At 41.0% G+C, this 26,993-nt stretch overlaps 2 protein-coding genes across 2 annotated transcripts; one reads left to right on the top strand and one right to left on the bottom strand.

The window, feature by feature from the left end:
* Nucleotides 1-15,513: 15,513 nt before the first annotated feature.
* LOC308625180 (geranylgeranyl transferase type-1 subunit beta-like) lies at nt 15,514-16,767 on the bottom strand (the record flags this gene model as incomplete). The annotated part of the gene is given in 3 exon segments (XM_081249117.1): nt 15,514-15,995; nt 16,091-16,502; nt 16,504-16,767. Coding segments are annotated over 3 exon segments (1,158 nt in total).
* A 7,420-nt stretch (nt 16,768-24,187) lies between these two features.
* APOLD1 (apolipoprotein L domain containing 1) lies at nt 24,188-26,421 on the top strand (the record flags this gene model as incomplete). Its single annotated transcript, XM_081248830.1, is given in 3 exon segments — nt 24,188-24,307; nt 24,310-24,312; nt 25,550-26,421. Coding segments are annotated over 3 exon segments (867 nt in total). The 3' UTR covers nt 26,294-26,421.
* Nucleotides 26,422-26,993: the final 572 nt, after the last annotated feature.

Consider the following 26,993-nt stretch of genomic DNA (forward strand, 5'->3'; position numbering starts at 1 on the left):
TATTTCTCTCATTATACATAACTTAAGTGTGGTGAAAAAGTGAATTTGAAGGTAATGGATTGAAAAAAATGATACAATCTTCTCTTCAGCTCCAAATTTCTATAAGTAATGGAAAAGATAAATGAAGAAAATCACAACTGCATGGGAAATAAGAGAGGAAATTTCTAGGGACCAGACACTGTGACATATCCCTGCATGACACAGAATCCGGTGGAGATAAACCAGAGCTAACACTAGAACAGTGGGACTTCCCTGGTGGCACAGTGGTTAAGAATCCACTTGCCAATGCAGGGGACACAGGTTCAAGCCCTGGTCCAGGAAGATCCCACATGCCGTGGAGCAGCTAAGCCCGTGCACCACAACTACTGGGCCTGTGTTCCACAACTACTGAAGCCTGCGCTCCTAGAGCCCATGCTTTGCAACAAGAGAAGCTGCCGCAATAAGAAGCCTGCACACCACAATGAAAAGTAGCCCCGGGCTTCCCTGGTGGCGCAGTGGTTGAGAATCTGCCTGCTAATGCACGGGACACGGGTTCGAGCCCTGGTCTGGGAAGATCCCACATGCCGCGGCGCAACTAGGCCCGTGAGCCACAACTACTGAGCCTGCGCGTCTGGAGCCTGTGCTCCACAACAAGAGAGGCCGCGATAGTGAGAGGCCCGCGCACCGCGATGAAGAGTGGCCCCCACTAGCCACAACTAGAGAAAGCCCTCGCACAGAAGCGAAGACCCAACACAGCCAAAATTAAATAAACAAATAAATGAATAAATAAAAAGCTAAGCATTTGAAGCTCTTTAAAAAAAAAAAAAAAAAAAGTAGCCCCCACTCGCCTCAACTAGAGAAAGCCCACGTGCAGTAATGAAGACGCAGTACAGCCAAAAACAAAAAACAAAAAAACAAAAAAAACTAGAACAGTGGCTATTGCTGCAAAATGTAGTAGGGACACCAAGAATGTTCCTTGCCCTAAAGTGATGGATGCTAGCAGCAGGAAGAAGTTCAAAGATAACCAATAAATTGATCAATTCAGGTACCACAGCAGGAATATCTAGATAGTTTGATTGCTGCTCACCACTACTTTTCTATCCCGTCAGTCAAACAACAGTGATGGTGGTTTCTATCTTCAGTGAAGAAAAATGGGTAGGAGGGTGACAGCAAGAAAGATAAGGCAGTGCCCCACCCCCAGTGTCTGGCAATACCTGGAGGAGTGGGGAACACCCATACCAGAACATTAGCCTTCAAGGTATACCCAGTGGTAAATTCTGTGCTTCTTTAGAAAAGGCTAAGAAAACAGATGCAACATGGATCTAACAGGAAATGTCCACTAAAGAGATGAGTGAAAAATCAAGAATGGCCAAACTTTAAAGAATGCCACCATGAAAGAGAGATAAGAAACCCAACAGATGATAAAACTTCTATCTGACAAAACAGAGTTAATAGGGCAAGAAGATTAAGGCTTTGAAGTAGTGTGATTTGTGTCATCAAATGGGAAAACTTAATACACATATAAATAAGAATAAACAAGGATTGTGGGAGTCGATTGTTGAGATAATTTAATAGAAAGGCTAAATTAATTTGCTGAGGAACAAATTAATGAACTGGAAGACAGAGCTATAAAATTCTCCCGGAACATAGACCAAATAGGAAAAAGATAAAATATATGAAAGAAAAATCAAGAGATGTTGGAAGATAGATCCAGAATTCTAACTTTCATTTAATAAGAGTTCTAGAAAGAAAGAATATAGAGTAGGGAAGGGAAGCAGAACATTTAAATAAGAGAATTCTGTCCTCAGATCGAAAGGTCCCTACAAAATCCCTACAAATAGTGTGAGATTTGTGATAGAAAAGATAAAAAGATAAATCTTAAAATCTTCCAGAAAAAAACCCCCCAAAGCAGATAGACTGCCTACAAAGGAAGGAGCATCAAATTGACATCAGACTTCTCATCAGAAACACTGAATTAAAAAATAAAAGTGCAATATTATCTTCACAGTTTTAAGAGACAGTAACTTAATTTAGGATTCAATTAGGTCCAATCAAACAGAAGAAAGAGATGGAGAAACTTTTCCTACCAGCCTTCCACCTTTAATATGAAGCTATGGTTATTAAAACAGTGTGATATTAGTGCATGAATGGACAATTGGACAATTAGGAACAGAGCAGACCCATCTATCTATGAAAACATGACATATAAAACTGACACTCTGGATCTATAGGGAAAAGATGAACTATTATATCCGAGATGCTGGGCTAACCCATTATACAAAATTATATCCCTAGCTCAGACCATACACCCAAAATGAATTTCAGATAAGAACCCAAAGTGAAAAGCAATTTTTAGAAGAAAAAACTAGAGAATATTTTTATGGTCTTGCCTTTTAAGGTGAAAGAAAGCCAAAAACCCAAATCACAAAGGAAGAGGTTGATAATTTCAACTACATTAAAATGAAAAAAAACGTTGTTTATCAAAAGACATCATAAAAATTGATTGTTACAAAAACTTACAATCTGAAAGAAGATATTTGTAACATACATAATGTTACACAAGTATTAGTATCCAGATTACATAAAGAACTCCTACAAATCAATAAAATACAAGTAACCCATTGGGAAAAAAGAGACAAAAATTTAAAAATTCACAGAAAAGAAAAACCAAATGACAAATCATAGGATGATGAACCTTACTAGGAATTATAAAAATGAAAATAAAAACCAAGTTCAATTTTTAGCCAGTTTGGCAAAAATAAGTTTAATGTGAAGATACCGATTGCTGGTGAGAGTATGGAGCCATAGGACCTATTATGCACCCCTGGAAGGAATATAAATTGGTATGTCCACTTTGGAGAACAATTTGGTAATGTCTAGAAGAGTTATTAATGCACATAATCTAGGGCCTAGGATTCCACTCTGAGACATGTACTCTAGAGAAACTCTTGCCATAGTAAGTCAGTAAGACTTGAACAATAATGTTCAGAGCAGCATAGTAAAAGTAAAAAAAAAAAAAAGAAACATATATTAGAAATATACATCAATAGGAAAATGAGTAGTTAAATTGGATTCATTAATAAAGATTACTACAAAAGAATCTGATTAGATTATGGTTAAACTCGAGCTACACATTCAGTATAGGGATGGCTTTTGCAAATATATTGAATGAAAAAAGCAAATTGCTAAAAAAGATATTCAGTAAGATACTGTTTATATAAAATTTAAAACAGGCAATTGAATACTATATACTGATTCACGTTAAATATGTAGTACTTAAATCATAATAAAATGCATGGAATGATAAGCACCAAATGCAGGATAGTGTTTACCACTAGCGGTAAAAGAGGAGGATGTGATCACCAAGAAAACAGATCAAAAGAAGTAACTATAGAGGATTTGAGTCAGACCATTGAAATCTTAAACATATATGCAAATATATACATATATATGCATGTATCAGCAAGAGAAACAGCATTCTTTTCAAATACACATAAAACATTCACAAAAACTGAGCCCGTTTTTCAAGTTGTATACCATGGGTGACTGAATGGGATCCAGGATGGGCCAGAGGCTTTTGTGGCCTGACTCCCACTGGCATTTTTTTTTTTTTTTTTTTTGGCCGCACCATGGGACATGCGAGGTCTTAGTTCCCTGACCAGGGATTGAACCCCTGCCCCCTGCAGTGGAAGCGTGGATTCTTAACCATTGGACTGTCAGGGAAGTCCCCCACTAGCATTCTTCTCTGGGACTCTCAATTCCTTTTGGTTTACCCCAATTAGATGCACAAATATGGTTTTCCACATGTGTCACAATACCAAAAAATTTGGGAAGCAGGTATTGACCATAAAGAAAATCTTGACAGATTTCAGGCCACATGCAATTATTACAATGTAATAAAATCAGAAACTGAGGATAAAAAGAACCATCCCCAAAGCTATATACACACTTAACAATTAAAAATAAAAAGAGACATCTAAATAAATCTTGGATTAAAGAGAAAGTAATGATAGAAGTTACAAATTATTTAGAATTGAACAAAAACCCATGGAATGGGATGAAAGAAGAAAATCTCTGTAGGTTTAAACAGATTTTTAGAAAATGAGAAAGACTGAAAATAAATGCCTAGGCTTTTAACCCAAGAAGCTAGGAAAAACAAAACAAACAAACAAACAAAAAACAAAGAAAGGAAAAAAAAAAGATAAAATGGGAAACTAATGAGGGCACGTACTTATATTCTATATTTTTATTAGCTAAATCTGGCAACCCTAAATGAATAAAAATGAAGAACAGGTTTTTTGAGAAGAAAAAGCAATTAGATAAATTTTGTGAAGTTTAATCAAGAGAAAGGAAAAGATAAAATTAACGCTGGGATTAAAAAAGAGACATAATACTGATACAGAGGAGATTTTAAAGAATGTTATATATAATGTATAACAATATATTTAAAAAAGCGAACAATTATTGAAGACTACCTAAATTTTAAAAACTGAATCCGCAAGAAGTGGAAACCTGACCAGGCCAATAACCACAGAAGAAATGGAATGGTTGTCTAAGAAATACACCACCAAAAAGGCATATGCACCAAATGTTTTACAATGAGTTTTCCCAAGTAGTCAAGGAACAGATAATTCCCATCCTCTCCAGGTCTTTCCAGAGCACAGAATGAAATGGAAAGCTATGTGATTCATTTTATAAGCCCGACTTAACTCTGGTACCAGCAAGGACAAAGACAGCATAAGAAAAGAAACAGGCCCAATCACGTATGGAACACAGAAGAATCAATCACTCAAGAACTAGATTTAATTTAGATGTATTCTGAATGAATAATGCATCGTGACTGATGAGAATTCATCTTAGAATGCAAGAAGAGTCTAAATGAGAATGTGACTAATTCACTATGTTAACAGATTCATTCAACAGATGCTTATTGAGCTCCTATTACATGCAAGGCACAGTGCTGGGAGCTGGGAAAACAGCAGTAAACCAACAACCTTTTTTTTTTTTTTTTTAATTTAAATCAACTTTGTTTACAAAAACACTACTGTAAGAATCACAATTCTATAACTTTTCCATTTGGGTAAAAATATAATCACTTAAGTAACAGCAATTTCCTAAATTAAAAATGAGCCACAGTTCAAAATTAATTTTGAAAAGAGATTAAAAAAAAAAGTCTCTAGTTCAGCAGGAGGTTTGATTGAAAGCTGCATCAGCCCGGAAGGGCACCCACTCTGTCAGGATAAAGAGATAGTGCAGTGATACAGTACATGGGGGAGTAAAAGGAGGCAAACATTTGGTGGATGGGTATGTCTCATCGCTGCTGAAAGATATGGTAGGCCAGGGAAAAGTCCTTTGGTGGGAAGGATTCTGGAGTGGTCCATACATGATTTCTGGAGAAGCAGGAGGAAAAAGAGGTCCCCTTGGACCTGCTGGCAGCAAGGGACCACAAATTAGAGAATGAGGCATGTGATGGTTAGTTTTATGGGTCAACCTGACTAGGCTCTGGTGCCCAGTTGTTTGGTCAAATGCCAGTCTAGATGTTGCTGTGAAGGTATGTTTTAGATGTGATTTACATTTAAATCGATAGACTTTGAGTAGAGCAGATTACTCTCCATAATGTGGGTGGGCCTCATCCAATCAGTTGAAGGCCTAAAAAGCAAAGAATGAAGTTTTCCAAAGAAGAGGCAAATCTGCCTCAAGACTGCAGTGTCTACCCCTGTCTGAGTTTCCTGTTTGCACATTTCACACTGAAAATTGCAACATCAATTCTTCTCTGAATTTCTAGCCTGCCAGCCTCTTCTACAAATTCCAGACTTGCCAGCACCTGGAACCCTGTGAGCCACTTCCTTAAAATTCCTTAACTCTTTCTCTCTATATATATCCTACTGGTTCTGTTTCTCTGGAGAATTGAAACACAAGGCAGAAGAATGAACTCTGAGAGCAAACGGGAGCCTCTGAATGGAAAGGCATGAAAATATCTGCTCTCAGACGAAGCTGACCCGGTGGTGAAGACCTATATTGAAGGACACTCTCTGGGAGACTGAAACAGCACAAGCTTTATTCAATGACCATAGAATGAAAAACTGGGAACTTAGTTTGCAAATCAACTTCTCATCAGGGGTGATCAAGGCAAGATTTTTAAAGGTAGGGTTAATGAGGGGGAAGCATAAGCATTGGTTTTCTGGAAATAGGTGGGGTTCTTCCTGGAACTGAGGTGCCACTTCTTTTTCTACCTTCTATGGTCCACTACTTCCTGTCATGGCAGCAGGTGGGTATGTCATTTAGCATGCTAATGTATGCTAATGGAGCTCAAGGCCTATTGGAGATCAGGTCTTCCACCATCTTGGGTTTAGCGTGTTGTAACCAGTTCTGGTGGCCTCCTGTTTTTCTCTTCTGGTGGTTTCCTGTGAGACAAAGATAACACTTCCTCACAGCTTATATTCCCTCAGGGAAGCGGGGGTTAGAGTCTGAGACTAACATGCATGGTAACATTTCTACTAGGAACAGTTTCCCAAAATTTATTTTGACTATCATTCCTCACTCACTGAGCCTTATTGAAGTGTGTTGAGATGGACAGACCTCATCTTCAGCTCCGTTGCTGACTTGATTAACTTAAGCCAATCAGCGTATCCAGTCACCCAGCCCACAGTGACTAGTTTAGAGATCAGCATGACCAGAGTCTATAAAAGACAAGAAGACATTCACTCACTGCGGCTTCTGGGAAAGATGTCAGGATAATTAATCTTCCTTTGGGAAGGAGATATTAAATTTCTACTTCTTACTATTCACAAATATTAATTAAGGTCGTATTAAGAACCTAGAAGAGTCTATTATTATTAGAAGACACAGAAAGGCAAAAGCCATACTGATAGGTTGATAATTTGATTACATGATGTCAGGATTACAAAACATCATGAGTAAAATTAAAAGACAAGCAACTTAGGGACTTCCCTGGTGGCGCAGTGGTTATTAAGAATCCACCTGCGGGCTTCCCTGGTGGCGCAGTGGTTGGGAGTCTGCCTGCCGATGCAGGGGACATGGGTTCGTGCCCTGGTCTGGGAAGATCCCACATGCCGCGGAGCGGCTGGGCCCGTGAGCCGGGCCCGCTGAGCCTGCACGTCTGGAGCCTGTGCTCCGCAACGGGAAAGGCCACAGTGGTGAGAGGCCCGCGCACCGCAAAAAAAAAAAAAAAAAAAAAAGAATCCACCTGCCAATGCAGGGGACACGGGTTCGATTCCTGGTCTGGAAAGATCCCACATGCTGCAGAGCAACTAAGTCCATGAGCCACAACTACTGAGCCTGCACTCTAGAGCCCACAAGCCACAGCTACGGAAGCCTGTGTGCCTAGAGACCATGCTCTGCAACAAGAGAAGCCACCGCAATGAGAAGCCTGCGCACCACAACGAAGAGTAGCCCCCGTTCGCTGCAACTAGAGAAAGCCTGTGCGCAGCAACAAAGACCAACACAGCCAAAAATACATAAATAAAAAATAAATAAATTAAAAGAAAAAGACAAGCAACTTAATGGGAGTAAATATTTGCTACATACATAACAAGAATTAGTATCCATGTCATAATAAACCTTCTATATATAGATAAGATAAAAAGGCAACCCAATAGAAATATAGGCAAAGGAGATAATGAACAGATAATCCATATAGAAGGATATCGGGGGGAAAAAGGCAAAACAAAAACTACCCTAAGGGATATAACCCTTGATCTGTGATTTCCATAATTGCTCTTTCACACTATCATTTGTGTTTTGACTTCATTTCTGGTGTCTTTTGTCATATTAACTTATATTTATTTTTCTATGATGAATTACATTTGTCTTTTCCTTTAGGCTCTTAAGTTTTCTATCTTGTTTTCTGCCATGTTTCCTGTTTTCTTTAATATTTCTTTTTAAAATTTTGGTCCATCTGGAATTTGATACACGTTGTGAGGAAGGGATCTAACTTTGTTTTCTTCCACACAGATTGCCAATTAGGACAGCATCTTTATTAAATAAACTTGGACTGGGTTTTTATTTTAAATGTAAAAAAGGACATACACTACTGGAAAATTTTAAATTTTGATGCAATTGCTGTTTTTCTCCATAGGAGAATTACTGGCTGATAGATCTAGGTGCTTCTTGAAACTTATTCTACTTACAAAATAAAATTATGTCACAGGCTTAAAGGATGATAATTATCTTTAAGCTTATTATAATCTAAGATACTTAAAGACAGAAATCATACTTTATTCATTCTATATCCTACTACAATTCATGGATTACTTTTCATATATTAGGTATTCAATAATACTTATTTAAGTTAACAGTATGGAAGTAGAGCATGTATCTAACTTATCCAAGAGAACTGAAACTATTTTGAAAAGAAGCTCAAACACAACTGTATATGTTTCCATAGAAGACTCATTTTGCATGTGTGATAACATGCCTTACAGTTACTTACAGTTGAACACGTTGTAACTGCTATACACAATGCAGTGAATAAGAGCACAGATTTTGAATCAAATCCTAGCTTTACCATGTATTACGTTTTATATTGTGATTGAAATAAACTTCTATCTAGTTTCTCCTAACTGGTTTTGTTCTACGTAACTAAAACTAACCCCAGCTGAGCCCGTTAATCAATGAAACAGATAATTACAAGCAAAAAGAAGGATGCATAGATGTATTAAATGTTGTATACTTGTTTAGAAATAGAATTGTACAATTTTTCACCAATCTGTGAAATGAGGACCAAAGGACTTTTCTTTGATTATGGAATCACTTACTGGAGTTCACACCAATATTGTGTGTGACCATATAATTCATCATCCAAACTAGCACTCTTGAGAGTGAAAGAGGTCACTAAAGTAATTAAAGTTGTATAATTTTTGGAATATTTACTTATTGACAAATAGCTTTTTAAAAAAAATTTATTTCTTTCTAAAAAATAATGTATGTATACAAATATTTTAAAAATCTTCATATTAATTATCTGAATATTTAAAAATACAATAAGCAGAATAATTCAGTAGGTTTTTTTTTTTTTTTTTTTTTGCGGTACGGGGGCCTCTCATTGTTGTGGCCTCTCCCGTTGTGGAGCACAGGCTCCGGACGCGCAGGCTCAGCGGCCATGGCTCACGGGCCCAGCCGCTCCGTGGCATGTGGGATCTTCCTGGACCGGGGCACGAACCTGTGTCCCCTGCATCAGCAGGCGGACTCGCAACTACTGCGCCACCAGGGAAGCCCAATTCAGTAGTCTTGATATGCATTCGCATGCTTTAATCAGTTTCTTAGCCATATCTTCTAATATTGGGTCACTGGTATTTTTCTAACTGATGTAATTTTTCTAATATGCTTTTACTGATTTGTTTGTTTTCTTGTTTTTTTCCCCCCACAAAATTGCCTACAATCATCTTCAAAATTGCATTTTATAGTCAATAAACTTTAAAATATTCACTTTCAATGAAAAACAAAAACCCACCCTAAGTATATGAAAGGTGCTCAAATTTGCTCATAATCAAGGGAGTACATTTTAAAACTGCAGTATAAAATTCCATAGTATGGATGTACTGAAATTTAACCATTTCCAGACTGGTGGAAATTTAGATTATTTTTAATTTATTACATACAATGCTCAATGAACGTCTCTGTCTTGGTTTCTTTTTTTTTCTTAAAAAAGAAATTTTTTTCTTAATTGCTTAATTAAATTTAATTAATTTATTTTTGCTTGGGTTGGGTCTTTGTTGCTGCGCGCGGGTTTCTCTAGGTGTGGCGAGTGGGGGCTACTCTTCGTTTCCGTGCACGGGCTTCTCATTGCGGTGGCCTCTCTTGTTGTGGAGCACGAGCTCTAGGCACACGGGCTTCAGTAGTTGTGGCACGTGGGCTCAGTAGTTGTGGCTCGCGGGCTCTAGAGCGCAGGCTCAGTAGCTGTGGCTCACGGGCTTAGTTGCTCCGCGGCATGTGGGATCTTCCCGGACGTCCCGTGTCCCCTGCAATGATGGGCTGATTCTTAACCACTGAGCCACCAGGGAAGCCCCTGTCTTGGATTCTTGAATCTATCTCTGCTTTTGAGATATTAAATCTTGTAAACTTAAACCTAGAATGTAGCAGCAAACATCTTGGTATCTGGGCCCCAAATGGAAGCTGCATATTATGTGAATGTATGCTGAAACTTACCATCAGAATGTTCTTTGGATTTTATTCTTAATCATGGGCTTAATCTAATGCACTTAGGGACTACAGGAACTTTTTCTGGTCAGATTAGTTCAAACAGTCAGAAATTGTTCTCTTTCCTTGAAATAAAGCTGATTGAAGGATTACATTGTCTGAATAGCTGTAGGATTCAGAAACTCTTTTACAAAGACTTACTTTATTTTTAGGTTTTAAAATATCCATGATTTCTTTTGGATTAATGGTCTAAACATGCATGTTTTACCAGAGCCTTACTTTTTCATTCATCATAGCTATAGCTTGTTTGTTGCTCATTAAATGTAAGTATGTTTCAGGGAGAGGAAACTGTTGACTCTCTGCCCAGGAGGGAGAGAAAATATTTATCAAATTTAAAATTAGTATGTTTTTGTTTCAGCAATTCCAGTTTTAGGAATCTCTCCTACAAAAATAGTCACCAAGAGTTTGCACACACATACACATACCCACACACAGGGATGGTGGCTGAACCATTGTTTGTAATAAACAATGCAATTGAAAATATGATAAATGTCCATCAATAAAAGAATGGTTAAATAAATCATGACCTGTCCATAGGATGAGCGACAGCTACGTGTATCACCTTAGAAAAATGTTTGTATAAGAGAGGGTCCCAGGAGGAAACAGAACTCACTCCCAGATGGGTCAAAAGAAGAAATTTTAAGTAACGGTTTACTTACAAATGTTGAGCAGTGTTAAGCAAACAAAGAAAGGATGAGGACGTACCTACAGACTAGCAGTAGTGGAAAGCTATTACCATTCTAGGGCTTAAGAGAGGCCTTAAGGTACATAAGAGAGGACATAAACACCAGAAACAGATTCATAGACATAGAGAACAAACTTGTGGTTGCCAAGGGGGAGGGAGTGTGGGGGAGGGAAGGATTGGGAGTTTGGGATTAGCAGAGGCAAACTATTATATAGAGGATGGATAAACAACAAGGTCCTACTGTATAGCACAGGGAACTATATTCAGTATCCTGTGATAAACCATAATGGAAAAGAATATTAAAAAAAGAATGTCTAGGGCTTCCCTGTTGGTGCAGTAGTTAAGAATCCGCCTGCTAATGCAGGGGACATGGGTTCGAGCCCTGGTCCAGGAAGATCCCACATGCCGTGGAGGAGCAACTAAGCCCATGTGCCACAGCTACTGAGCCCTCGCACCACAACTACTGAGCCCGTGTGCCTAGAGCCCATGCTCCGCAACAAGAGAAGCCACCACAGTGAGAAGCCCGCACACTGCAACGAAGAGGAGCCCCTGCTCGCCGCAACTAGAGTAAAGCCCATGCACAGCATTGAAGACCCAACGCAGCCAAACATAAATAAATAAAATAAATAAATTTAAAAAAGAAGAATGTCTCTATGTGTACAACTGAGTCACTTTTCTGTACAGCAGAGATTGCCACAACGTTGTAAATCAACTCTACTTCAATAAAAACATAAAATTAAAAAATAATAGGAGTACAGTGAAATTTGGAGCATAGGGGCAGGGCCACCCAGTGGAACTATAGCCAACGAGGGATTCAGCTACAGTCATCCCTCAGTATCCATGGGAGATTGGTTTCAGGACCCCCTACAGATACCAAAATCTGTGGATGCTCTAGTCCCTTTCAGTCGGTCCTCTGTATTCACAGGGATATATGTGGAACCTGCGGGTATGGAGGGCCAACTGTATTGCAAAAGACAGAGCTGAAACAAGGGAAAGCAGGGAAGGAATACTCTGACTTCTTTCCTCTTAGGCTCTGATCTGTTGCTGGTATGTCCCACGGGCTGGACCCAGTCAGAAGCGTCTGGCAGTGGAAGCTGACTGAGGCAGTACACAGGAGACAGGCTGCTGGGGCACAGAGCAGGCAGAGGGAAAGGGCAAAACCTAATCTGTGCAGATAGAGAATGACGAGCACAATGTTTAGGTCATATTTTCTCAGTGGAAAAAAATTTGCACAGCAATCCATAAACACTATGCTATTTTGTAAAAGAAAATCACAGCCACATATTTGTATAATTGTAGACATTATGAAGAACACAGAGCAAACTATAAACCTTCATATTACTTCTGGAGGATGGAAACAGATGGAGGGGAAAACTTTCTAACTTTTCGACATTTTTATACTCTATGAATTTATTACAAGAAGTATTTCTATTGTGGTTAGGAAAATACACTACATTTTCCATGAAAAGAAAGCACTGTTATGCCTCATATGAAGACAAAGGTAGGAGAAACCCCTAAATGGTTGTTAAACAGTTAATTCACTTAAGGGCACTGCATGAACACCCCCCAAAATCTGTTATTATTATTTTTTAATGTTAAAGTAAAAGAGTCAATCTTATCCGCTCTGGTGTTGGTTATAGTTCTCTGTTGCAAAGATCAGAAAGCAATCAAGATTATTCAAATAATAAAGGTGGAGTTAAAAAACTAAGACTATAGGGCTTCCCTGGTGGCACAGTGGTTGAGAGTCCACCTGTCGATGCAGGGGACGTGAGTTCGTGCCCCGGTCCGGGAAGATCCCACGTGCCGCGGAGCGGCTGGGCCCGTGAGCCATGGTCGCTGAGCCTGCGCGTCCGGAGCCTGTGCACCGCAACGGGAGAGGCCACGACAGTGAGAGGCCTGCGTACTGCTAAATAAATAAATAAATAAATAAATAAATAAATAAATAAGGCTATAGGATGGCTCATGGAACAGCGAAATAAAAGTTCAATAAAAGAAATAAAGATTAAGACTTCCTTCTGTTTGCCTTTCAGGTCCTGTCTCCTTATTTTTCTCAGCAAACAAACTATCTCTGCTCTGGGGGCACATAATGGGCAAAATGTAGCTTCCCCACAGATCTTGATATTTCAGTTCCAGCCACTGAGAAGACTAACTTAAGTCTCTCTAGGTCCAAATTCCAAAATCCCACGAGAAAGACTCTGACTGGCCAAGTTTGGTTCTGATGTCCACTTCTGGTCTATCTGGCTACAGTCAGTGGAGCAGGACCATGTAACACAATACAGACACAGATCCTGGAATTCTCTGGATGGAGATAAAGAGATATTGTTAAATCAAGGGTAGGGCATATGTTCCCAAGCTACTTACGGCAGTTGCAAAAAGGGTGAGAACATTATAAATTGATAAGCTAAAAATCACTTTTGAATTGCCCCATAGCTGAAAAATAAAGATATTTCTGAGGGAGCCACAGAAATGCAATGGTAACATACTGATAAAAAAATAAAATCAGCTGATAAATCAAATAATGTCTTATCAGAATAATAAAGTACAAATGTTGAACTATTTAAAAGGCTAGGACTTCCCTGGTGGCACAGTGGTTAAGAATCTGCCTGCTAATGCAGGGGACATGGGTTCAAGCCCTGATCCAGGAAGATCCCACATGCCACAGAGCAACTAAGCCTGTGAGCCACAACTACTGAGCTTGCGCTCTAGAGCCCTCGAGCTACAACTACTGAGCCCACGTGCCACAACTACTGAAGACCGTGCTTCTAGAGCCCGTGTTCTGCAACAAGAGAAGCCACCGCAATGAGAAGCCTGCGCACCGCAACGAAGAGTAGCCCCTGCTCACCACAGCTAGAGAAAGCCCGCGCGCAGCAACGAAGACCCAATGCAGCCTAAATAAACAAACAAACAAATAAATAAATAAATAAAAATTAAAAGTAAATAGATAAAAGGCTACAAGGTCATCAGAAATCACAAATAGTCACTGGTTTGGGGAAAGGTACCAATAACTTATATTTGCACCCAAATTTCTAGATCTCAAAAGGATTCCACATTCAATTTCTAATTTAAACACAAAAACTCTGTAAAGGCAATTGAGGCTCAGGGAGGTTAAGTGATTTGCCTAAAGTCACACAGGAACCACAGACTCAGGATTCAAGCCCCGTGTTTTCACTGTATACATAGAGGTCTACCTTACAGGAATCTGCTTTCCCTCGTTTTCAAAGGTGGTTTAAACTTTTTTTTTAGCATAGAAAGTAAAGACAGAAATAATTTTTAAAGTGCTAAATTTTTAGGGGAAAAGTAGATTACAAAAAGTTATTTTCTCATCTAACTCAAAAGCAAATAGAGTCGAAAACCCACTATAATAACCATTTATTTATTTATTTATTATTATTTTTTTTTACTTAAATGTTTACTTATTTCAATTGAAACAATGAGAAAATCATCAGTTTGAAATTAGAGCAGCTAACACACTGGGGCAACAAACTAAAAATAAGAATCCAAATGGCTAAAAATAACTCAGTTATAGAAGTACAAGTATAATTTACAGTATCACATATCTCAGAAAAAGAAACAAAACCATTAAATGGCTTTCCTTCTAGATAAGACTATTTTCTCTGCAGAAAGGGAAAAAAAGCAACTAATGATTTGAGATTAAAATCAAACATAACTGTTATTTACCCCAGCAACATCTAAAATAAATGACCCGCACAGCACAAAACTTCCCCATTCACAATCACATACAGTTATATTACTTGTCCCTCAGTTACACAATAGTCTTCTTAAAACAATCTCCCTTTAGAAAATTATTGTATTAGTTAAGCCTATTCATTCTTGCTATGAAGTTAATTTCATTTGTATAGGCCACAAAAGTTTAATTGGCACATTTTACTTAAGTCAAAATAAGTCTTCTTTTTAAAAATTATGGGATCATATGTTTTCAAAGAATAATCCCAGATACTTAATTCATTAAAGCAATGTTCTACCATCAGCAGTCAAGCTTTTTAAATGATCACTAAGTGTTCACCTGAAGATTATCAATGCTATGTGAACTGTAAACTTCTTTTGAAGATTTGTATCTATGATACAATTTTGTACTGAAGAGCTTTTTAAAAAGATAACCTTCATACATAGAGTTAGTTTGCCTCAGAGAACTTAGAAATACAGTATATAAACATTTAAGAACCACAACAGAGTCCACTGTGGTTCAAACTTGAAACAAAGATTTCCTTGAAACCTAGTACGAAGGTTACTGGCTCAAGACCATATACCAAAGTGACATCAGCACAAGATTCGATTGTAAGACTCTACCTCTTAAAAAAAAGAGCACACTTGGTTATACATGGCTTTTAACCTTGAACTACAGTTAGGCTACAAATCCCCCCACCCTCCCAATCTAAAGTTAGTCATGTAGGGCTTCCCTGGTGGCGCAGTGGTTGAGAGTCCGCCTGCCGATGCAGGGGACACGGGTTCGTGCCCCAGTCCAGGAAGATCCCACATGCCGCGGAGCGGCTGGGCCCGTGAGCCATGGCCGCTGAGCCTGCGTGTCCGGAGCCTGTGCTCTGCGGCGGGAGAGGCCACAGCGGTGAGAGGCCCGCGTACCGCAAAAAAAAAAACAAAAACAATAAAGTTAGTCATGTAGAGATGTGTACATTCTCTGAGCACTGTTTAGAGTCCTTGGTTTTCCAGCTCTGATGGAGATCTCGAAGGCGCTCAGAAGTCCGTGTGCTTACGTTCAGGGCAGGATGAACTTTACAAATGCCACTTTCCTCCATTAGTGACAGGCCACAAATTCCAAAGTATGCATGCAAAGCATCTGGATGACTATCTGGCCACTTGGCAAATCCCCCTACGAGGCGGTCTTGAGTTGATAAGATATAATTTCTATTTTTCTCGAAGTTAGTATACTGGAAAATTTTCAGAAGCTTTAGAGTTGCTCCCACCCAAAAAGAATAACAGGTGTCAACAGGCTTATTAGGTCTTCCATGATAACCATTTTGTTGTCTCATTATACACCACCTCTTTATCCTGTTCAATTCTTTTTCTGAAAAAACTTCTTCTAGTTTACCCATCAGGCACAGTGATGCAATGCCACAAAAAGTTGATCCTCCAGAAGCTGAGAGACAAAGGAACAGATTATGCCCTGGAGCCTCCAAAAAAACCTGCTCTGCTGACATCTTGATTTGAAGCCCTGTAAGATGCAGTTCAGACTTCTGGCCTCTGGAACATGAGATTCAAGTCCAGCTCCCTGTGCCAACCCATTGTCATAGGACATACTTCTTCTAATATAGTTGATGGCTTTTTTCATATCCATGCCAGACCAGTTGTTGAGCATATAGCAAATACAGGAAGCACAGTATACAAATCGCATGTCATTTTCACTGCCTTCAGGTACTGCACAAAAACTTCCATCTTCTAGTTGAAGGGCTCTCAAGCCTGCTAAGCAAGCTTCTTTATTTACTCGGCTTAGGTCATCTCCAAGAATAACTAAGCATGAAAGGCCAGTGTACGTCATTGCTATGTGGCCACTATCATAAGGATGAGCTGTTCCAGGATTCTTTGATGGATTGAATGGAATACCCAGGTATGAAGAGCCTCGGAAACCACAGCGATTTAGATTTGATCTCACTGTCTTCTGTGGGAAGGACCTGCAGGGAGTAAATCCACTCGATTATATCATCCTTGTTCACCACATCTAAGGAGTCCAACATATCCAGCCCGGAGAGTGCAAAAAATGCAATAGTCAGCCTGCTGGTCTCGAGTGAAGAGTAGCGCTCCGGCAAGACCTGGAGGCAGCGCTGGAAGAACCGCACGTGCCGGTCCCGTAGGAAATCCAGCCGCTCTCCCTCTCCACTCCCCGCCGGCCGTTCATCCTCCGTGGCCGCCATGCTGCTACCAACCATTTATTTTTTAAAAAGCAAAAACTAGAACATGAACAATCACCTTTCAGGGTGTTGGAATATACACCCTTGCTTCACTATAATGTTTAATGTGGAATGACTGAATTCTTCTTATTAAAAATAGGCTTTAAACAAAGTTAAAAAAGAAAACCAATATCTAACATTCTCGTCTATAAGAGACGTGCTAAAAATGAAACTATTCAAATATCTGAGATTTGAGGGAGCACTTAAGATTTATTATGCTTCTCTACATACAGAACAAGCAGGTGTTATAATCCAGGTTGCAATGATTGTTGCATATGTCTAACCCGGGAGAAAATGAGTAAACCTGGGAAAGGAAGAGATTTCAAAGGTAATTGTTTCCCGGTGTCCTGGGAGATAAGAGAATCTTTACGGCTATCGAAGGGATGTGGACTCAGCTGCAGTCTTTCTGGCACCAGAGGAAAAGGCATGTGGTAAAGATGTTACTATAATAGGGCCCATGGGGCCAACGTGTCTGTATTAATAATGTAATGTATGTTTCACCCACATGATCCCAGGTATTCTGTGCAGGTGTGCACACCTGTGGAAGAGAAAGTGGAACAAACTTAAACTGGCTTCAGTTTATCACATTAGGGAGGCTGGGGCAATTAAAGAGCTCCCAGTGTCAGATTTGTGCAGAACAAGCAAGATTTTCCAGGAAGAGGCGATTATGATAGATTCTCTCTTTAAAAATAAAAATCCTATTATCAAGCAGTGATTTTCAAAATTATATTATATTGAATTAAAAACAGGTAAACTGATCAGTAAAATAGAATAGAGTTTCTAGAAGTAGATATAAACAACAGTAACAAATCAATAAAAGACAAAGACAGCAATAACACATCTATAGAAAAGCATATTACTATTTTATAAAAGTGATCATTCTGGGCAAGAATAGCTTAACTTCCACCATGTACTATAATAAACTCCAGGTGGGTCAAATTAGATAAAAAACAAAGATGTTTTCTTTTTCTTTTTTTCCTCCAAGCATCAGTTTCCCTTTCCCTAATATACCACCCCAACCATAATTTCCTAGTGTGAATTTTTTTCTGTCTGACTATATGTAGTGTTGGTGGGAGGGTAAAGTTCTGTTACTATTTTCCATTTGGAAGCTGAAGGTGATTTACCCTTTCTCTAACCACCCAGTACAGCCAGGGGATGGGCCTTTGACCTAAGCTCAGCCAATCCAGTGGTCACTCCTCAAACTTTGATTCTGATGCAAGGACAAGAAAGAACAGTGGTTGGTCAGTGACACCCGAATAGGTCATTCCAACTACAGAACAGCTGCTGTTCTCCCAGCTCTGGTACTACAGAGCTCCTTGGTCCTTTCCCAATCTCAAGCATGTTCCCTCAGACTCACAGCAATAGTTTGTTTATACTGCCCAGGGAGAGATTCTTTCCATACCCACGTGGAGACTGCAATTCCAAAGAAATAACAGATGAAGGAAAAGACAACATGAAATGGTTGGTGGTGTCACAGCTCATCTCGGCATATCTCCTTTACAAGGAAAGCACTCTGGTAGATGGTCTGATGGTTTGCATTTCTTCCTCTTGCCTCCTCCTACGGGAGAGGTATACTTCTCTAACCCATTGACCTTGTCTTGGCCATGTGACTTGACTGACCAATAGAATGTAAGTGGATATGATGGGTATCATGTCTGAGCAGAAGCTTTAAGAATGATTTGCCAAATTTTGCTTCCAAAATATATATTTTACATTATCCATTCCATTCTTCTACCAACACTGTCCAAACCCATGCTGATCTTGTTCATCTACTTCAACAGCCTTCTAACTATCTCCTGGCTTTTAGCTGTGTGCTTCTGAAATCCACCCCTCACACATCTGTCAGGAATGTCAAATCTAACCTCAGCCACAGATTAAAAGCCTTCGATAGTTTCCTCTCCCCGATATGGCATTTGAGAGCCATCATGACTTGCCTGCTACCTATCCCTTCAGCCTCATCCCTGCACACCCCCAGCTTCCCACGTTATGCTGAGCAATAGGAAACTGCCTAAAGCATCCCGAACACTGCACCATGCCTTTGTCCATTCTGTTCTCTTAGCTTGCCCTCTGCTTCCTCCCAATTTTTGTCCAAATAATCACTTCTGTTCAACTCTCAAGGTTCAGCTCAGTATCAGTGCTGCTAGAAGGTTGTACCCAGTGCTTTGTAGGCATGCACTTTCCCTGTGCTTCCTTGGTGCATACACCCCTGGCACTTTCCACATGGTATTGAAATTATTTGTCCTGTATCCTTCTTTCCAATGGATTGCCTCCATGCTGGATGGCAGCCATGATATCTTATTCAGCTCTTTATCCTCAGAATCTAGCATGATGTCTGGCACATGTAGGTACTCAATACATTTTTGTGGAGCTGAAATAAACCAAAAAAATTAACCATGAGTATAAGAAAACTGTGAGTAGTGTCATAGCAGCTGGGATTCGTACAAAGCTAAAAACATTATAAATTGGTTCTTCTGGAAAGCAGTATGACAACATACAACAAAAACCATGAAAATGTTCATTCTCCTTCACTTGGCATTTTCCTGTTTGTGAATACTCCCCAAAGAAATAATCCAAACAGGGAAAATTTATGCAGATGTTCCCGGCAACTCTAGTTAAAATAGTGAAAAAAACTGGAAGCAATCCAAGTGTCTAACAGGGAAATGACTAAGCAAACAATGGGATTATAACATAGCTATTAAAAATGACAGGGGAGAGGACTATGTCATCATGGAGAAGTGTGTATCTGCAGGAATGTTAAATGAAAAAAAGAACACAGACCAGTGTTTAAACACTAGTGGTTAAGGATTAACGAAGATCAGAGGCCAATTTGGAGAAATGAAAATGGATGGTGTTCAATATTCACTGGGTCTTTTCTTTCCTGTGCAGCTCCATGAGTTTATGACAATAATAGTTGAGATCTCATGCAACATAGATATCTTGCAGAATACGGGCTCTAGGGACTTCCCTGGTGGCACAGTGGTTAAGAATCTGCCTGCCAGTGCAGGGGACATGGGTTCAAGCTCTGGTCCGTGAAGATCCCACATGCCGCGGAGCAACTAAGCCCGTGCGCCACAACTACTGAGCCTGCGCTCTAGAGCCCGTGAGCCACAACTACTGAGCCCGCGTGCCATAACTGCTGAAGCCGGTGTGCCCAGAGCCCATGCTCCGCAACAAGAGAAGCCACTGCAATAAGCCTGTGCACCGCAACGAAAAGCAGCCCCCGCTCCAGTGAAGACCCACCCCCACTCCAGCGAAGACCCAATACAGCCATAAATAAATAAATAAATTTTTAAAAAAAGAATAAGAGCTCTAAATTTCCTACCGGGTTCATCAAATTATTATGAAAATAATGACACTTCTTCAAGGGAACAAAATACTTTAATTCAACAAGAAAATCTGAGTTTAACTATGTGCTAGAGCACTTACATGCTCATGAAATTTACAAAAAACATGGGCAAAGATCCTCAGGTGGATGTGTGTTATTATTTTAACTTATTTTTGTTTATTTGGGACTGAACACATTAGGATCTAGTACAAAAGAAAGTCTGAAAGATCTTTGGCCTAAATCTCACATTCACAAATTGTCTCAATTTTACACTTTTGATATTGTCTCCAAAAAGGGTTCTATGTACAGTCACTGAGATATACTGAGAAAGGTTAAAAGGAAAAAGCCATCATCACATCACTTTAAACTTGTGTCACACTGCCAATGTAGTGCACTGTTTTTATAAATCTGTGATTATCTTGTGAATAGCAAAATATTGACATTGTAAGATATATTACATTGCAATTAAATGAAATAAACTGAAAATGTTTATATCTTGTTTTAAAATTTCTTCTTTTTTATTTTTTATTGAAGTATAGTTGATTTACAATGTTGTGTTAATTTCTGCTATAGCGACCAGGATGGATTGTCATACTAAGTAAGTCAGACAGAGAAACACAAATACCATATGATCTCGCTTATATGTGAAATCTTAAAAAATGGTACAAATGAACTTATTTACAAAACAGAAATAGAGGCTTAAGAGGGAAGGGATATGGGGATATATGTATACATATAGCTGATTCACTTTGTTGTACAGCAGAAACTAACAGCATTGTAAAGCAAGTATACTCCAATAAAGATGTGAAAAAAAACCCCCACAGAAATAGAGTCACAGGTGTAGAAAACAAATTTATGGTTACCAAGGGGGAAGCGGGGGAGGAATAAATTGGGAGATTGGGATTGACATGTACACACTCCTATATATAAAATAGATAACTAATAAGGACCTACTATATAGCACAGGGAACTCTACTCAATACTCTGTAATGACCTATATGGGAAAAGAATCTAAAAAAGAGCGGATATATGTATATGTATAACTGATTCACTTTGCTGTACAGCAGAAACTAACACAACATTGGAAATCAACTATACTCCAATAAAAATTAAGTTAAAAATTTTCTGCTCGGGCTTCCCTGGTGGCGCAGTGGTTGAGAGTCCGCCTGCCGATGCAGGGGACACGGGTTCGTGCCCCGGTCTGGGAAGATCCCACATGCCGCGGAGCGGCTGGGCCCGTGAGCCATGGCTGCTGAGCCTGCGCATCCGGAGCCTGTGCTCTGCAGGGGGAGAGGCCACAACAGTGAGAGGCCCGCCTACCGCAAAAAAAAAAAAAAAAAAAAAAAAAAATTTTCTGCTCTACAGCAAAGTGATTCAGTTATACATATATACATTCTTTTCTTTAATATTCTTTTCCATTATGGTTTATCATAGGATACTGAATATAGTTCTCTGTCCTATACAGTAGGACCTTGTTGTTAATAAAATTTCTTCTTTTTTAAAAAAATTCACTGAGACCCTTAAAAAGTGGAGGTGGCCCAGGCCTCTCTAGGTCTCTGGGAGGCCCAGAATGTAATTATCACTTTATCTTTAAAATGTGATGGTTTTAACTAGGGGCCCCAAACTAATGGGTTGTTAATAACTTAGCTATGTAAACACCTAACTTACAAACTGCTATCTACTAGCTGTACATACTGTTTCTGCTGCCATGTAACCAGTGGTTAGAAAAGTCACAGCTTTTACAGAGGTGGTTTCACAGCCCTGGCGGCAGGTCAGAATGACCTATATTTTTTCAGACCCCACTCCAGGACCTAGGTTCTCCAGGGCTGAAGTCTAGAGATTCCTATGCTTAGAAAGCTTTCTTCCTTTTTTCTTTCCTGCACTGTATTTCCTTACAGTTCCAGGACTCAGAATTCAAGCTAGTACTGTTAATTGTATGGTTTAGCTGCATCATAGGTTTAACAGATCTGAAGGCTAATCTGAAGGTCAATCACCATTTTCAATGGAACCTCTCTGGGGTGATGTGTTATAAGGGCCCAAAAAACAATTTAGAAAAGAAGTTTGAGGGTGCGGTCCACAGATTTTGGGAGGAACTGCCTACATAACATTTTTAATCAAAATACCTTCAATTATTCCTCAAATTTCTTATTGTGCTTAAATATATGAAAGTAAATAAATACTGAATCTAAGTGTTAAGTTCAAGTGTCCATTCTTAGAAATGAAGTGAAGTAGCAGGTTTTTATAAGCAGTAAAACCGCAACAAGCCCAAACTGTCAAAGGACTGAATTCTTTTTGCTTCATAAAAACACAAACCTGGGGCTTCCCTGGTGGCGCAGTGCTTGAGAATCTGCCTGCCGATGCAGGGGACACGGGTTCGTGCCCCGGTCCGGGAAGATCCCACATGCCGCAGAGCGGCTGGGCCCGTGCGCCATGGCCGCTGAGCCTGCGCGTCCGGAGCCTGTGCTCCGCAATGGGAGAGGCCACAACAGTGAGAGGCCCGCGTACTGCAAAACAAAAACAAAAACAAAAACAAAAACCACAAACCTGAAGAATATGGGTTTATAACACAGAGAAAAACAAATTCCAGGATGTGGGCTGAGGTCAGTGCTCTCCATTTCTCCTGTACCTTCTCCTCTTCTTCCTGGCTCTGTACTATGGTTACTGATGCTCTGGAGATGATGACCCTCTCTGTGACCCAGCAACATTCACCATCCATGAAATAAAGATTTATTTGTGCTCATCGAAACCCAAAAGACACAAGAAAATGTCCAGGGCAGTTAGAGGAGCACATGGGAACTGAGAATCAGGGTTACATTGTCTCACTTCCTGCCTACCCCATTCACCCTACCTTACATTCCCTTTGGAGTGATTATGTCTATGGGGTCAGAGGAAGACATTTTCCTACTTCTTACCTCAAAAGCGCAGACAGACACTGAAGGCATCTGACTAAGGGTTATGTTTATCCTTTGAGGAGCTGTTACCAGAATATTTGGACTTGGATCAAATTCAGAAAAATCAAGTTCAAAAGGACCATGATTGTGAGAGCGGCAAATGGCATGGTGTTGATCAATACAATGTCTAGTTATAATGGTGGCGGATTTAATCGTGTTCCAGAAAGATATGGCTGTTAAGGTTTTCCAGATGAACCAGAGAGCTGAGACAATAATTATTTAAGTTTAAATCCACTTTGGCCTTCCTTATTTGAAGGTAAGAGTGTTAGAAGAAGGATGATATATATCTGGGACCCCGTGGTAGGAAGCTTCCAGGCTGAACTGCCACCACCTATGTGATTGCCCCAGAAAGCATCCACAGATGCTATACACGTTTTCCTCTCCCGAATGATCCAGAAAATTGCCCTTCAGCCCGTGCTTCATTACGTGGGGTAGAATGCATTCATATAACTGTTGCTTGGGCTAGAATTGCTGCTTCAGATGAAAACCCAGGAAGCCGAATCCCTGCTGCTGTTGGAAGTGTATAATTAGCTCCTTGTGCAGCCTGACCCCACTGATTCTTCTGACGCATTTGGCTTGAGGTGTGCCCTTTCTGGGACCTCCAATATCTTCACAGCTGGAGATGCCCCAAACTGCACGCAGCACTTCCTGTGGGCGTGGTTTTGCATACTGAGAGCTGCGCGCAGAGTGAATCACGTGTTTCAAACGCGCACAGATTCACGGTGCTTCTTTTAAAACACAGGAGTGGGTTGTGAGTGGCTCTGTTAGACATAAGAGAATCCCCTCCTTCCTTTTTCTTTTTAAAAAGTGATTTTGTAATGGTAGCCTCTCAAGAAACACTATAATTGGTCAGCCAGGGGTGCGTTAGATGTCCTACCAGATAACGTCATTAGCTATTCTCAGGAGAGGAAAGGCAGGGTATGCCCCCTGGGACAATGACAACACTTGTTTCAAGTTGGGGAAGAGCCTGTGGCTCTTTTCCTGCGTTTGGGGGAAAGCGAACACACAATGTTCATTTCCTAACTACGGGATGTGCTGCGAGGCTGGTGTGTCATTTTCCACCATGTCACATCCTTCTGGATGAAGGCAGCAGGGGCCAGGACAGGAAATGGCAAATTCTCAGAATGAGACAAGGCTTTCCCAGTGCAGTCATTGGCTCTCTGGAACTATAAAGCATGCTCACCCAGAAACAGCCTCAGATTTTTCTTTCCCGGAGATAGCCCGAAGTGAATGGTAAGTGGGGAGGCCAGAGGGATGCTGTCTGAAAAATAGCCATTGGACTTGTAATACTGGGGTTATATCCTTGGTCTATTATATATTTTGAGTAACTTTGTCTCATTTTGCTCAGAGGTGTCTTTATCTGTAAATTTGTCAGTGGTGGGTGGAATTATGGAGGCATGCAAGTAAAGTTAAGACTTAGGAGTCAGGAGACCAAGATTCTAGACTGGGCTCTGAAGAATCAGCTGCATCTAGAATGTGTCTGTGTTTCGATTTCCTTATCTTCCAGTTGAGAACAATGATTTCTGCCCTGATATCTCACAGTAGTGAAATCTTCCATTTCTGTGGCTTCTGTGCCTCTTCCAAGAAGTTCCTGATGATAAGGAATACAGTGCATTTGAAGGGAGGGATTTTTGGCAACTAGGAGGGATGTACTTTTACCCAGGATGTACAGTTCTCTCTGTCGGTCATCTTCAAGTGGCTTCATTTCAACTTGGTACAGGTAGCCCTCAGTGAGTTGTTAAAATTTTTTGGGCCACTTTTAAAATCGTTCCTCACTTTTAAAGGAAGCTTTCATAATAAAGGGACATAGTGGTGTTAATTTAATGTAATGTATTTTTAATGAAGCACACATCAAAGAATGAAATTTCTGAAGACCCGATGAGCTCTAATTAGAAGAAGTGGCGCAAACCACATCTTCGGCTTGCTTCTAAGATAAGAGCCGGGGGAAAAAAAACAAGCAGAAGAGTTGCTTCAGGCGAGCATCGAACTTAGAAAGATTAGTTTCCTTACACTTGATAGACAGTGTGAGTTTTGAGTTTTTGGTGGCTTGTGTTTTTCACTCATGAGAGAGAGAAAGAAAAAAACAACCATTTTGCAATAAGAGTATTGCAAAACTCTTAGGATCCCAGTCTTCATGTAAGGAAAGGGCCTTGTAAAGGGGTACAACACACGGCTTGCAAGGTGTCACCGTTCAGAGAAGAGGCCTCAATATTGCAGTAGACTTCTAATACCACCACTCCCTTATTTAACAGATAAGAAAATCCATCCTTGGGAGAAAAAGTGGACAAGAGCATTATTCCTATTGACTTACTTGGATTTAAGGTCCTGAGAATTGGAGGACTTGTCCCAGATTATAGAACGGGTCTTTGAGAACTTGACACATGACTCACTGGAAAATGACCTGTTTCCCCTTGGGTGGAAGCAGCTGTTGTGCTTGACTCCGGGCTAATCGCGTGTCGTGTCCCCGCAGGGCATGGAGGGGCCGGAGGCCCGGGAGCTGCAGGGCGCGGATGCGCTGCGCCGCTTCCAAGGCCTGTTGCTGGACCGCCGCGGCATGCTGCACGGGCAGCTGCTGCGCCTGCGCGAGGTGGCCCGGCGCCTCGAGCGCCTCCGCCGGCGTTCCCTGGCGGCCAACGTGGCGGGCAGCTCGCTGAGCGCGGCGGGCGCGGTCGCAGCCATCGTGGGACTCTCGCTCAGCCCCGTCACCCTGGGGGTCTCTCTGATGGCGTCGGCCGTGGGGCTGGGGGTGGCCACCGCCGGAGGGGCCGTCACCATCACGTCCGACCTCTCCCTGATCTTCTGCAACTCCCGGGAGCTGCGGCGGGTGCAGGAGATCGCGGCCACCTGCCAGGACCAGATGCGCGAGCTCCTGAGCTGCCTCGACTTCTTCCTTCGCGGGCAGGGCCGCGGGGACCGCCAGCTGCTGCAGAGCGGGAGGAACGCCTCCATCGCACTGTACAACTCGGTCTACTTCATCGTCTTCTTTGGCTCCCGCGGTTTCCTCATCCCCAGGCGGGCCGAGGGTGCCACCAGGATTAGCCAGGCCGTGCTGAAGGCCAAGATCCAGAAACTGGCCGAGAGCCTGGAGTCCTGCACCGGGGCTCTGGACAAGCTCAGCGAGCAACTGGAGTCCAGAGTCCAGCTCTACACGAAGAGCAGCCGTGGCCACGACTTCAAGATTTCTGCTAACCAGTCCGCTGGGCTGTTTTTCTGAGAATATCTTTTCCCCCCTAATGACCGAGGCCAGAAACCATCCCCATGGGATGCTCCAGATTTGTAGCCCCTCAGGAAAATACCAAGTTGGGTTAGGAGCTGAATGCAAAGGATGAGAAAAACTGTTCTTCAACAGTTTGAGAACAGTGGTTTGAGCCGAGGCTGGAGAGGGTTGCAGACATCGCCACCCTTTGGGTCTTCCCCAAGCCCCACTAGGCTTTGAAGTCCTCAAAATACCTCTAAGAGGAGACACTAGCTTTAAAACCTCTCTGCCAGAGTTCCTGAGTACAAAGAAATCCAGAATCCAGAGCAAATCAGACCCTCTCAGAGCTGTGTAGGAGGGCTCAGAACCCAAGAGAGGCACCTCCCGCTAACACGTGTCCTCTCCCCTCTCGGCGTGCCCACTCATAGATCCAGCCTGGGGATGGAGTGGACCTTCCTGGGTGTCTTCATATCCAGACCTCCAAGGTAGTCTGAGAGCGGAAACCAACTAAACGGTCACCTAAGTCCCGCCCCCTTGCAGAAGACACTGAGGCCAAGGAAGAGGAAATGACTAACAGTTTCATTTACTGACATCATAGCATAGAGAAGGGAGCAATGGCTTTTGAGTTAGTCCTGGGTTTACTGTCTAAGACTTGGCTTACTGGTCTGTAAAATGGATGCTAAAACCTCACCCTGTTGGGAGGTATTAAGTGAGATAA

Source organism: Mesoplodon bidens (assembly GCF_964165515.1).
Source record: "Mesoplodon bidens genome assembly, chromosome: 11".
NCBI classification, from domain to species: Eukaryota; Metazoa; Chordata; class Mammalia; order Artiodactyla; family Ziphiidae; genus Mesoplodon; species Mesoplodon bidens.